Source organism: Phalacrocorax carbo, chromosome 3, assembly GCF_963921805.1.
Source record: "Phalacrocorax carbo chromosome 3, bPhaCar2.1, whole genome shotgun sequence".
NCBI classification, from domain to species: Eukaryota; Metazoa; Chordata; class Aves; order Suliformes; family Phalacrocoracidae; genus Phalacrocorax; species Phalacrocorax carbo.
The window spans coordinates 78,741,235-78,754,265 of record NC_087515.1 but is presented as its reverse complement, the minus strand read 5'-3'; the positions used below and the strand labels follow the sequence as shown (position 1 = coordinate 78,754,265).

General features: G+C 36.3%; 1 protein-coding gene across 3 annotated transcripts in view; it reads left to right on the top strand.

Annotated features, from left to right (window-relative positions):
* Positions 1 to 13,031, top strand: part of ARMC2 (armadillo repeat containing 2) — a 67,602-nt gene that overhangs the window by 19,236 nt on the left and 35,335 nt on the right. For all 3 annotated transcript variants that reach the window (XM_064447499.1, XM_064447500.1, XM_064447498.1), the window contains 2 exons: positions 6,512 to 6,582; positions 10,337 to 10,429. In XM_064447499.1, coding sequence (XP_064303569.1) covers positions 6,512 to 6,582; positions 10,337 to 10,429 — 164 coding nt within the window. The remainder of the gene's footprint in view (positions 1 to 6,511; positions 6,583 to 10,336; positions 10,430 to 13,031) is intronic.

Below are 13,031 nucleotides of genomic sequence, written 5' to 3'. Positions count from 1 at the left end.
ACCCCAGGCACCAGTACATACTGGGGGGTGTCCAGCTGGGAGGCAGCTTTGCAGAAAAAGACCTGGGGGTCCCAATGGGCACTAAGTTCATAGAACAGCTTAGATTGGAAGGGACCTCAAAGGATCATCTGGCCAATCTTTTGTGAAAAAGGGAGCCTAGGTGAGATTATCTAGCACCCTGTTCATTTGTGTCTTGAAAACCTCCACCACACCTGGAGCTCTGGGTCCAGTTCTGGAATCCCCAGTGCAATGGAGATATGGAACAACTGGAGAAAGTCCAGCTAATAAGATGATGGAGTCCTTCATATGAGGAAAAGCTGAGAGAGCTGGGACTGTTTAGCGTGGAGAAGAGAAGGCTCGGGTCTTATCCATGTATATAAATGCCTGAAGGGAAGGTGCATTGTGACACCCTCATTGGTTGTGTGACAAGAGCTCTTCCTTCTTTCCCATGGCAGGCACTCAAAAGAGGAAAAACTAGTTATTTACCTGTAGCCATTCTTTTTAGACTTACTGGTTGTATATACTTTCACAACACATTCTTGCAGCTTTTCCCTTTGTAGCCCATATAGAATTTGGGAATCTTTAGTTGAAAGGAAAATACACAACTGCTTAAATAGCAAATGATCCTTATCAATAGAAGGCATGCCATCCTGGATACTGCTAGCATTAAAAAAAAAAACCCCAGATTACAGTGTAGATGTAGTCACACTCTGAATATACATGTCAGTAACATCTCAAAGAACAGTCTTTCTAAATGGCATATCTGTTTCAGGATTATCCACAATTGGGGTGGACCGAGCTCTGATAGAGTCAAAAGAACACGTTTGTGCCTAGTAGTCCTTTTGATACATCTGGCTTGCCTGAGCTGGCCCCCAGGATCTGCTTAGCATTGCTGTAAATCTCTTCTTCTTACCACTTAGTGAAATGTCTTGATTTTGGGGTGTAGATACATCATGTCTGGCTTTCCAATCCACACAATGTATGTTTGTAAAATCAGATGTTCATTGCTTGTATTTATGTATAAACAGTCTGTGTCTTTTACTTATTGCAGTGCTAGGCTGTTTTTAGAGCCTTGTGAAAAGTTAGAAATTGCTTTCCCAGATGTTTGAAGACCTGAAAACATTGATATATCAGGGATCCAAAATAAAATTGGTAAAAGTTTGGTTCACATTTTTGGGTTTTAAATTGACTAGAAGAAAGGAAGTTTATGGGAGCCAAAGGGGGTGGAATGAAGGAAAATACATTGTGGAGAAATTGAGTGACTATTAGGGGGGAAATGGAAGTAAAAAGAACAGGAGGGGAATGCATCAGGGTGAAAAACATGAAGGCAGAAACAGGAGGAGAACAGCAGGCAGGGCACCTCTACAGCACCCCCTGTTTGCTGGAGGCATCTAAGAAGTTTTTTGCTCACTCTTAGAAGACACTGAGCAAAGTGGACTTTCAGTGTGACCTATTATGGCTTTTTGTATATTTTTGTTACATAAATGGCTACTTTTAGATTAAGTATGACTAGTTTTGTTTAGCTTATCAAAATAAAGGCAAAAAATAAAAGGGCTCTAAGGACAAACAATGAAATTATCAGGGGCTTAGAGTTGCTTATGAGGAGGAACATAGATGATTAGAATTGTGGTTCTATAGATACAGAAAATGCTCTGCAGATATAGATGTGTAGAAATTGTATGCTCATAATTACAGTTTTCCGACTTAAGAAAAAGGGCATCAAAGAAATAAAAAGAAATTGAGAGGCAAAACCCCTCAAATGCCTTAGAAATGTATTTAAAAATAAACTGAATCCCACCCCCAACTAAATTTAGAAAATGCTACTAGAAGTTAGCAATGAGGCCAATGTTTTATCAAGAACACATGGATGATAAGAGATCTTTCACATGGCGGCAACATAGACTAAGGCTTCTTATCAGGAAGGAACTTCTGAAGAGGTTTTTCTGTGAGTGTCTATACTATCCAGTTTTATGTCATCCTCTGATACACTAAAAAGAGATAGTTCAAGACAAGCTTTTGGACTACCTAGACCATGTTCTGTTTCATATTTTTATAAAATGTATGTAAATGCATGTTCTGTAAATTTTAGTATTATTGTAGTTTGTGCAGGTGACGCCTTCAGAAGGCAGTGTGCTGTGCGTGCTTCCAGGATATCTTCCAAGTTACCTTTTCTGGTTTAAATGTTGCTGATGTTTGAGATTTACTATTATTTGGAAAGTTGTGTGTGGAGCTGACTGAGAGAAAATGGTGTTTTGTTAGTCAGTCTCCATAAAGTCCTTGGATATTAAGACTAATATTCCTTCTATTTTTGTCATTGGAAACCAGTTGGGTGGTTCTGATATCTTCAACCAGCCCCCCCATCCCAAAGAAGTTGCCTTAAGTAGTCACGTAGAATTTGCCGATGAAAGACACCTATAAATACAAGGTTAAGGGTGCTCTGCAGAATCTTGTTATCTTCCAGATCACAAAGTTGTTAATTAATTTTTATCTCCTTGTTTACAAAGGAAAATAGATGTATTTCCAGACACCAGCTAGTGTCTACTGTGTACGGCTTCCTCACAGCGTTTACTCAAGGCATGCCATGCACTGTCTGCATGTGAGTAGCTCACTGCCTTTGTAAGGCTGTTCAGATTCTGGTTTACATGGGACAGTCCCAGTTCCTATCTCTACTTTGAGAGAGAGTCCGCAGATTGTTTATGTGGGCGCGACAGAAGACACTCATAATCTCTGGAGGAGCAAAGTTGTGTGAGATCGTGGTGCTTGCAGAAGCAGTTGCTATGGGGCTTATGGCCTTTTCCATACCCGCTGCCCTTATCTTTTGCTCATTCCCTGTTATCCCTACTTTTCTCTTTGAAAACTAACCCTCATATTCTTCATCCTTTATTACACTATCTCAGTTACTGTGCTCCTCTGTTCTCCTCCCGCTTCCATATTTTCTAGTTTTGCCTCCCAAAGCTTTAAGAATATGTAGGTGTTAAAAGAACCTTACTGTGAGGAGAGGAGCAGGTAGTGTCTAGAGGGAATGCCTTCAAGTTTGACAATTTAGAAAAGTTGATCATGTTCTCCTTTCTTTTTAGTTAAGCTTTGCTACCTCACTGATCAAAGGTGCTTGTTAGAGACAATTCTGTAGAGAAGCATTAACTTGTTAGTATTAGGCTGTGTGTCCCTCTTAACTGGTAGCCAAATAACCAGTGGGGCACGAGGGCTACATCTGTACTAATAATTAGTAAAAATTAAACAAAGGAGTTAGTGTCTGGCTTGGTGGCCAGCTGCTGTGTCATGGGTTATGTTAATACAATGAAAGTATTTTTACCCTTCCCTATCATACACAGAGTTTTGGCTGGAAATGTCCCTACTTCTACTTGTCTGTGCCCTGTGCCCAGGCATTTGTCAAGAAAAGTACTACCTTTTTTGGGCCAAAACTGTAGCAGGGACTATGCTGATGGTCTAACTGTATGGGAAGGTGTGCCCCAAAATTCAAGCTCATTGCCAGACTGTTCTACAAGTCAAGAGGTAGCCAGATTCTCAGATGTTTACGGCTCTGCTGTATGACGAAGGAGCCCAAGCACTATTCCTCTATTGGGATGTTATGCTCACATTTGTGAATCAGACCTTGCTGTTACGCACTGCTGCTTTGGAGAGAACTACCCCAATGCTTTGCCTCTGGGATGCAGTTCTTAGTAATGTCATTTTCCCTGGAATACTGCTGAAGGTGAGAGTTTGCCAATTTATCGTTAACAAGAGGCTCATGGCAAGAACAAGCAAGTAAACATCTAAACATGCAGAATTTCTGAATAAATGCTGCTTTCACTTAATTATGCATTCTTTCACGAGAGAAAAATACTGAACAAACTACTGCAGTCCTGGTTCACCTTCCTTTTGGAAGTCCTCGTAGTCTGTGTACATTCAAGAAAGAAGTGTTCCTCATAGGGGCTACTGTGATCTCCCTTATATAAGAGGAATAGAGATGATCAAGTTGCCAAGTTCTTTTTCTTCTGTAAATCATCAGAGCCTCTGTCAGTTGGTTTCTTGATGAGTCCCTTATCAGATGATCAGATTTCTGCCAATTGACTTTGTTTCCAAGGCAACCACTCTCTTGACAAGCCAGTTCCCTTCAATAGTAGGTAACTTATGTTTTTAGAGTAGGTTGATTACATTTTAACTGCATAGTTCTTAACAAGATATTAATGCTTAAGTTTCAGCCCTACATAAAAGTGAAAAGATAACAAAGAAGCAAAAGTCTCTGTAACTAAAATGGAGTTGGCAGGATGGTAAAGATACATAAAGGGATTGTATAATCTCTCACAAAATTCATAAATTGTACATACTCCCGGAAGATAAGCCTGTCCACCAGTCATTTTCTTTTATGTATGTATTCAGTGTATTCTTTTTCTGAAAATAATGAGAGTTTCAGTTAAGCTGTTTAACTTATGAGGATGTTTCCCAAAAGTACAGATAGATCTGTGAATACCGGCAGTACAGCAATCTGTTTTCCTACTTGCGTAAGTCTCTAAACCAGTTGATACTGGTATTTAAAAAAGTCATAGGTTCCAACCAAACTTTTTTATTTTACCCAGTTCAGACTTTGACATGGTCTTACCCTTCATCTCACATTTGTGGTGTTTCTACCTGATAAGTGTTCAGGTTACCACATCCTTTGCTTCAGTGTCTATTCAGCTGCTATTGTTTCCTATAAAACTTGTAGGATTGTCTTTGAATTTTCTTGGAGTCATCCCATTTTAGGGGAAGAGGCACAGACAGGATATAGTTACAAAAGTATTTCTGAGAAAAGCAAACTCAAGCTTCCATATAGGCAGATAGCATCATCATGCCTATGTATAATTCTGAAGATACTGAATTATCACTCAGTGTTACTATTACTGAAGATTTTTGAATAGAGCTGGGTTAGTGTTAGATGACTGAAGTTGTTATTCTGCTTATCCAGTGTCCTTTCAGGTTATAGTCTTGATTTCAGGGATGGCTGAACCTCGTAGAACCATTTCTTAAACTTTTAAAGCTTATAGGACAAGGTATTCGCGTAAAGAACCAAATTTTGATTTCTGTTAAGACACTGAACTGTATGTAATGTGTGCTGTAGAAACCCTCTTTCTTACAGATGCCAGTCTGTTTTAGAGTAGAGATACAAATACTTGTCTATTTTTATTTTTCAAAGCGTTGCTTCCCTGGAGGAATAGGAATTGCTGTATATGAGCTGAAAAATTTTCAAGATAGTTTGTGTAAGCATTTGGATTTTGGAGCACTTAAATCCTCGTGCTGTAAAAAGAAAGCATTATTCACTGTTAGCCATAATGAAGTAAGTGTTCCTCTGTAATGTGATTGCTTGGGAAATTTTTGACTGATCACAGTGAGCTATCCAGTCCCTTTTGTGGGGAAGTGATCTTACAAGAGTGTTGTCTTTTATTCTGTCTCCATCTGTTGATAGGATGACTTACATCTTCTGTCTGGACTGGCAGACAGGATTTAGGCTCCAGTCCAGCAAACCGCTTAAACAACAGTTTAGCTTTAAGCCTTATAGCAACTAAATTAACAGGTTAAAAAAAAATTTAAATAACATTGGTAACACACTACTGTTATCTTTAGAAGGAAATTTAGGAGATTAGGTTGTATTCGTACATTAATTATAAATGGAATAAGAAGTCTTAAGTTAAACATACACTGCAAATAGAAAACATAGATTAAGACCTTTGTCTTTAGTACAGAATTTAAAGAAGGAAAGATTCCTCCTTTAGGAAATACAGCAAAGAGAATCTATATCTTTTATATTTCTTTTAGATCAGTGCTGCTTGAGTGTGTACATAGGCAAACAGAATAGATTTGTCACAGATGTGTGTAGTAGTCTCCTCTGGCCAAAGAGAGACTAATCATACAATCAGCAGAAATTGGAATTACTCACTGTTGCTTTACAAAGAAATGACAACACACCTGCTTTTTTGTACTAACAGAACTAGTGACCACTAGGCAGTTAGCAGTAGGTCACAGGCAGACCTGGAAGTTCTAATATTTACATTAAGGGTTACCGAAGTGTTTATGTCTTTGAAAATTCTTCTCATTAAATCTTTCAGAAGTGTTAATTGTCTCAGAAGAAATCACTCTCCTTGTGAATGGATGAACTTACAGTTTTAAGCTGGTTGAGTTTATATTCAATTAATGAAACCAACGATAAAATAAAAATTGTCTCTTTGTGAGTTTACTTTAGTTCAGCTTTCAGGTTTATTGTACAAGTGGAAATGCTTTAGGTTTTGTGTTCCATAATGGTGACCTCTTGTGGTGTAAATATGTCAGTATTTCTGAAGGAGCTTTCTGTAATATATACTGGAGGAAGTTGTATTTATATGTCATTTTTAATGAGCAGATGACCTACTAAGTAAAATAACTTATACACTTGTCCAATTAGTTATTAATATGCAGATACTGAGTGCATGTGAAGAAAGAAGCATTTTGAGCATTGTATTCTGGTATACTTTGTGTGTGTCTATACTATATCTTTTAGTGACCAGATGAAAAAGCCTGGCACAAGTTCATCATGGCGAAGGAGTACAGGCTGGAAGACAAGACTAACAGGTACTTCATAAGGCATTTTAATCTCCAGCCAAAAAATGTGAAATACAGTCAAATAGAAATAATCTGATTTTTGTGATTTGAAGATCTTTTTCTTCGTTATTCACTGAACAATATTTTTGGTTTTCTAGATGTATTGGTTTTTTTTACTGTTGTTGGTAAAAAGAAACAATATTCAAGAGATCTTCACTCTTAAAATCTGTTGATATTTTATCTCATGTTTGTCCCATATGTAGGCTTAAGAATTTGCCAATCCATTAACACCTTGTTTGCCCATCACTTTTTGTGAACTGGCAGAGTTGCACAGAAACTAATAAAGTTATGCCAAGCTGCATTAGCTGAAGATACAGGTTCTGGATTGCCCTGTAGGGATGCATTTTGCTAATTTTACATAACAGATGTTAATTAATATTTCTTTATAGCTGTCACATTTCATACATGGCAAGTGCATATTTGAGAGTCTGGTATGCAAACCTGAAGCTTCTACTCTGCTATTATTATGCTTTATTACTATTTTTCAAGAACTGAGAAGTTGCATTGTTCTGGATTGTTCTGGTGAAGGCTGTAATGTGCTCTGCTTTCATTTCCTTCAGAGGAGCTGAGAGTATTTACCATGTCATGGGAGTTAGTATTCTGTGGGGCTGCATATTCTCTGTTTATAAGGATTTAAATTTATATGTGCTATTTTATTGGAGCTATTGAAAAAAATCATGTGTTATTAGGATTGTTTCCTTTTATATCTACTTTTTAAACATGTAGCTTCCTTAGTTTGTGCATGCTTCATCTTTAATCCCAGAATGAACAGTGGGATAGCAGTAGGAATTCTCAATAATTTCTTCTCTATTGTGGGGTCCTGGGGGGAGTGTTCATTTACAGATTATTTCTATTTTCTAATATGATTTCTGTTTATACTTTCACATTTTAGAGGGAGGGTAGACTGTTCTAATATTGATATATTCGTAGCCACTCAGTATTCCGTGAAAAGGCTAAACATGGTAAGTCAGGCAGTACACAGCTTTTGAAAGCTCAGTGTTGCTAAGGCTCTTGTATTTACATGCTAAAAACAGCAACCAATAAATGTAGACTGATTAATGATTTTTTTTTTTGACCAGAATGCAAAGCTGTGGTTAAGACCTATGAAAAACTGAGGCAACGAACTTCAACTTGCTTAATTCTTTTGCTTGTGTATTTTTGCTGTTGAATTTTGATTCACTCAATTAGAAGGGTCAGGATAGCTTCTGCAATATTTTAAATACATCTAAAGCTGTAACTTTTCATCAGCACCTTAAAAATCACCCAGGACTGAGACACATGCAAGTTTACAATTAATTAATGTTGTTGTTCTTTATAATCATGTGTTTCCCATTCATTCTTATTGCTAGGATTAATATTGTTTAGTGAAAGCTGATTATCTTTTTTTTTTTCCAGTTACAAGAGATATTTGTTTAAAAAAATTATGCCATTATGACTTTTAGGTTGCTATATTTTTCTGATGAATGCAAGACAACCACAGCAGAGTGGCACAAAAAATCAGTTATTTTTGTTCTGAAGTAAAAATTGAATGGTTCTGTTAATTTTTTTTTCTAGTGAGAAGTTTGGTTGTATCTGCAAATCCATTAATGAACTATTCTATTTCTTGCTTAATAAAGTTAAGGATATGCGTAGTTAGAAAGTCCCATCTTTAAGTTTAAGAGAGGTAGCTGCAAATTAGAAAGAAAAGAAATAATTGAGTCAGTATGTGGGTTTTGTGGCAGGAAGGAACAGTGCAGACTATTCTAGTGTTCTCATTTCAGCTGTGCTCTTACATTATTCGGAGCAGAACTTTCACTTCATTGCAAATGCTGCATAGTGTTTCATTAATTAAGCTACTCATCAATCTAAGTAAGACTTCACCCATTTGATCTAGAAAATAAGAAAGGTCTGCAAAATAAGTAATAGTGTTACCTAATAACATGTACTTATATGTATATATGCACACACCAACAATATATAGTTATTGTGATAACATACTTACCAGTGCATTACTTATGAAACAAGAGCATTTTTGTATAATCTCTTGAAATAGATAAAATTGATAGTTTCAGTCTAACTGTCTATCTATATGTTACACAAAGTTAATACAGATACACAAAGAGTCTGGATTATTTTTTTAAAGACCAAGCTTTTAAAATAGCCAGGAAGTTTTTAATTGTTTCACTGTTCCAAGTAATGCTCAGTCATTTTTTTTAAGGGCTGAGATACTGTTCTTTTGACGCAAACCTCTCAGTATCAGTGTTCTCACGTAGTACAGTATTTTTTGTGTTCCACAATGATTTTGTTAAGAATTTACTTTGTAATTTAAAGGCAAGAGCTAGTAATGACAGTAGGAGACACTTTCTGACAGATCTATCACTTAAAAATGTATATATTCTAGTCTTTATGGCATTCTTAATGTTATTTAGTGGAGTTGTGTGACTTCTATTTCCCCAGTTAAAAAAAAAAAAAAAAAAAAAAGAAACCAAGCCCTATCTTTATAACAACTTTAGTTGCCTGCATGATAAGGAGCTTAACCTAATCTTGAACTCCAAAAATATGCCTACATGCACCTTGTAAGCAAATGTTAGACTGAAGTTGTGCAGAAACTCTGGCTCTTCAGCTGTAGTGGGCCAATGGTCAAGACCAGATTCTGTCACTACACATAGGCCAGGTGAATGTGCAAAGGATGTTCGGCAAGTCGGAATAATTCCCAGTGATATTGCATCCATATGAAAGTAAGTCCTGGAATCCATTTTATAATAACTGTGTTTCACCAACTCCCTTGTCCAATCTGAAGAGAGGTCCACACTCCCGTCTTGTTTCCAGAAGAATTACAGACGGCTGACTTTTTTTGGTCTACCAATTTTTAACTTGATGTCTGCTGACAGACTTTTTTTGTGTTTTCTTTTCAGAGCGAAGTATAAAAAAAGCTGAATTATTTTTTTTTTAAACTGTGTGAAGTGGACAAGGTTTCTGATAATGAATGGTAGCTTTTTCTCAGTCACTGTGGAGGAAATTGGTTGAGGGTGGCCAAGAAAATTGGGAGATGGTTACCCTCAAGATTTCTGGCATGTTTATTGGAGGCAAGACACATTTCAGGTGTCTGTAGTTTGCTGTTCATTTCCCAAGGTGCTGTGTGAGAAATTGTTTAATATAACAAAGAATAGGGAAACATGCGTTTTGCAAAAATTTAGTCCAGAAGTTCTCAAAACTAATTGCATAAAGTGTTTAGAATTGCTGACAGGGTGTAATAACTCTCCCTAACTGATCAAAGAGTCAGTTAACCAAGCTTAGTGTAATATTAAGCATGTGTACCAGACAGGATTGCCTGTAGTATGGTTATTTTTTAACACAGAATAAGCTGTGAAGTGGACACAGAAGCTGAAAAATAGTGCGACCTGTTGATGTAAAAGTAGTCATTACCTTCCAATTCAGCAATTAAATGAAACATTAATGTCAGCAAACAAAAACAAATCTGGCCTTACAGTACAGATTTACATATCAAAACATTTATCCATATAGTTTTCTTTGAAAATTTTGTTTTTGAGAAAATATAAATAAAAACAAAAGCTTGAATAGGTAGAGTAACCCAGAATATATCAAGATGTGACACTTCTAGCTTTTTTTTCTGACTGATGAATAAAGTATTTGTAGCTGTTTATTTGTGTAGAATCTGACATTCTACAATCATGAATTCAGAACGTTCACTGAATATTTGCTTTTGTTTTGAATGTATTTCAAGGTTTAGAGATTGAAACAAGAATGAATGAATCAGAAGAGGAAGAAATCTTTTGGCATATAAAGATTCTACCAATTCTGCATGAACTGGAAAAAGGTGGGTAACACTGTTCTTGAAAGGGTGTATTTTCTGTACTATTTCCTGCAGAAAACATGGGACTCATTTGTGTTTACTACAAAAGAATAACAGTAGTTGGACTATGTCGCCTTTTATGCTTTCATATGTTCAGTGACTTTGCAGTGTAGAACTGGCCTGGGCAACCGGTTCTAGGTGTCCCTGCTTGATCAGGGGGGCTGGACTGGATGACCTCCGGAGGTCCCTTCCAACCTTAACTGTTCTGTGATTCTGAAAAAAAAAAAAAAACCAAAACCAAAAAACCGGCTGGTTTAGAGAGGGTCTTGTCTGATTAAATTACCTTATTTTAGACAACATAGCTCTGCCAGCTTAGCAGTCAGTGATGAGGTAATAATTTTAAGAATAAAGTACTGCACAAATTCACTGTTTTAAGCAAGGACTGCATTAAAGGTCTCAATTAATTTTAGAAGACTAAAGAAATCTTAATGAAAATTTCCATTTGTGCTTAGTCTGTTAGATGTCTCAGAAAAGTATGTAATGACCCAGAACACTGAATCAAAATTGAGTAAATTAAATATGGCTTGAAAGATTGAACTCTGAAATCCATTTTAACATTTCATTCAAAAGGTTGTTTAGTTCCCTTCTATAGACATTATAGTTACTTGAATGGTGGGAATACAGAAAGTAGGTTTGTTTTTACAAGTGGTTAAAAATGAGTGTCAGATTAGGGGATTGATTCTGTTTTGCGGGGTCTTTGGCAGTGTTCATTACAGCATGGTACAGATTAGAATTTTATTTGCATAATTTTGCAGATGTTGAAGAGTATGAAACACCTTTAAAGTACTGAGTGATTCCCAAAATATATCATTATTTTAAGAAGACAGCATTCTCATTCCCACGTCTGTCACTGCTGTGTAGAAAAACAGTGATCAGGAAATTTGAAAACAGCTGAGATTGTAAAATATGAGCCACTGAGTTAAAGTTTTGCATAGTGAGATGTTCTTTATAGGTAAGCAAAATATTATTTAGAAGTAAAACCTAGTCATGCCTTTCCCTTGTCATAAATGTAACTGAGGGAAATCAATTTTCATGCCCCTTTTCCTTAGTCTTTACTTGATTTGGTTATTGTGTTGGGGCTTTTTTAGCTTTTTAAAAAAATTTGATTATACCTTAGTTTTTCTAATTATAGACAAAATTATCTAATGACACTTTCTTACCAGTTGAGTGAATGTAGTATTAAAAAAACCTTAAAGTTAAGAGTTTTGCTGCTTCTTACAGAAGTTACAGTTCTTCACATAGACTGTAACTGAATTGCATCATTGCCTCCTGCAGCTGCATGTTATATTGCTTTATTAAGGCTGTTTACTGCACAATTGCAGTTTTTCCTATCAAAAGGAATATTAGAATTCTGTAATTTTAATGTTTTGAGTGGCTCTGTTGGTAATTCAAGATTTTTTAATTTTGTGTGTGGTCACTTGCATCGTACTTTTCAGGTAATTCCCTGCACACGCATTTAGGTCACATTTAGTTTTTCATATGTTAAAAGAAAAGCCTTTTTCTTCCCCTTCCTCCCTCAAAAGTATTTGCAGAAAACTTTCCATTCAAAAACAAATCTGAGGTTCAACCTCGAACTTAGTTTTTTTCTAAAATCTTATGAATATCATGTACTTGGGATGCTTGTTATATGCCAAACCCAAAAAGAACCCCAAAGTCTCTTTTTCTAGAGGAGCAAATACTTCGTCACATTCCAGTACTCAAGGGAGGGTAAGCTTCAGAAGTGCCCCATGGAATGAATGATGAGTAATTTTTGGTTTTGTTGCTAATTTTGATGAAATGGAGTGGGGACCTTTCAATTTTCGTTCCTTGCCACTCCAGTTTCACTGCTTCCTGGTGCATAAGGTTTAGAGTCATGCTAAATTTTGTTAAATTTTCTGTCATGATGGGAGTAGAAATGAAACAGTCATTGTTGTTCCTTGAGTATGATGATTGCAAATTGAGAGCTTCTACGCACTGCTCAGCATGAGAGGTGGGTCCTTGAATCTGCCTACAGTTTTAGGGCCTGAGATATAATGGTTTTCGTCATAATTTCCTGTCAATATATATTTCATCACAAGTGCTTTGCCTCCTTGAACATGACTCTATTTCAGCTGTGAAGTACGTCCTGAGCAAATGCAAAGTTTATACAGGCAGTTTAAGTGGGTTTATATGGTGCTTTATTAGTGTCATCTTATAGACAGAAGAAAATGTAAGGAAAAAAAAATGCTCACTCTTAAATATTAAAAATAAGCAGGACTTTCCCTCTAAAGTAAACATGTACATGATTCCATTGTGTTGAGATGCAGATTTTGTAATAATTTACTGCAAGTTTTATTTTTGTACTTTTTAAATAGTGTCTGAGGGACTTGGGTTAGGAGGTAGATGGCTTTTTTATCAGTAGGCCAACAGTCCACTCAACTATAAATTGCACCTCTACAATGCATTGGAGAGTTCTAATGAGTTTTTACATTCACTTGTTCTTAATCCCAGCAAGGTTTGATATATTAGGTTATGTTTATGGGCAGAAAAACATTCCTTAACTCTATCTTTTTCGCATCTTATGTTTGGTGGAGCTCTTTAAAAAATG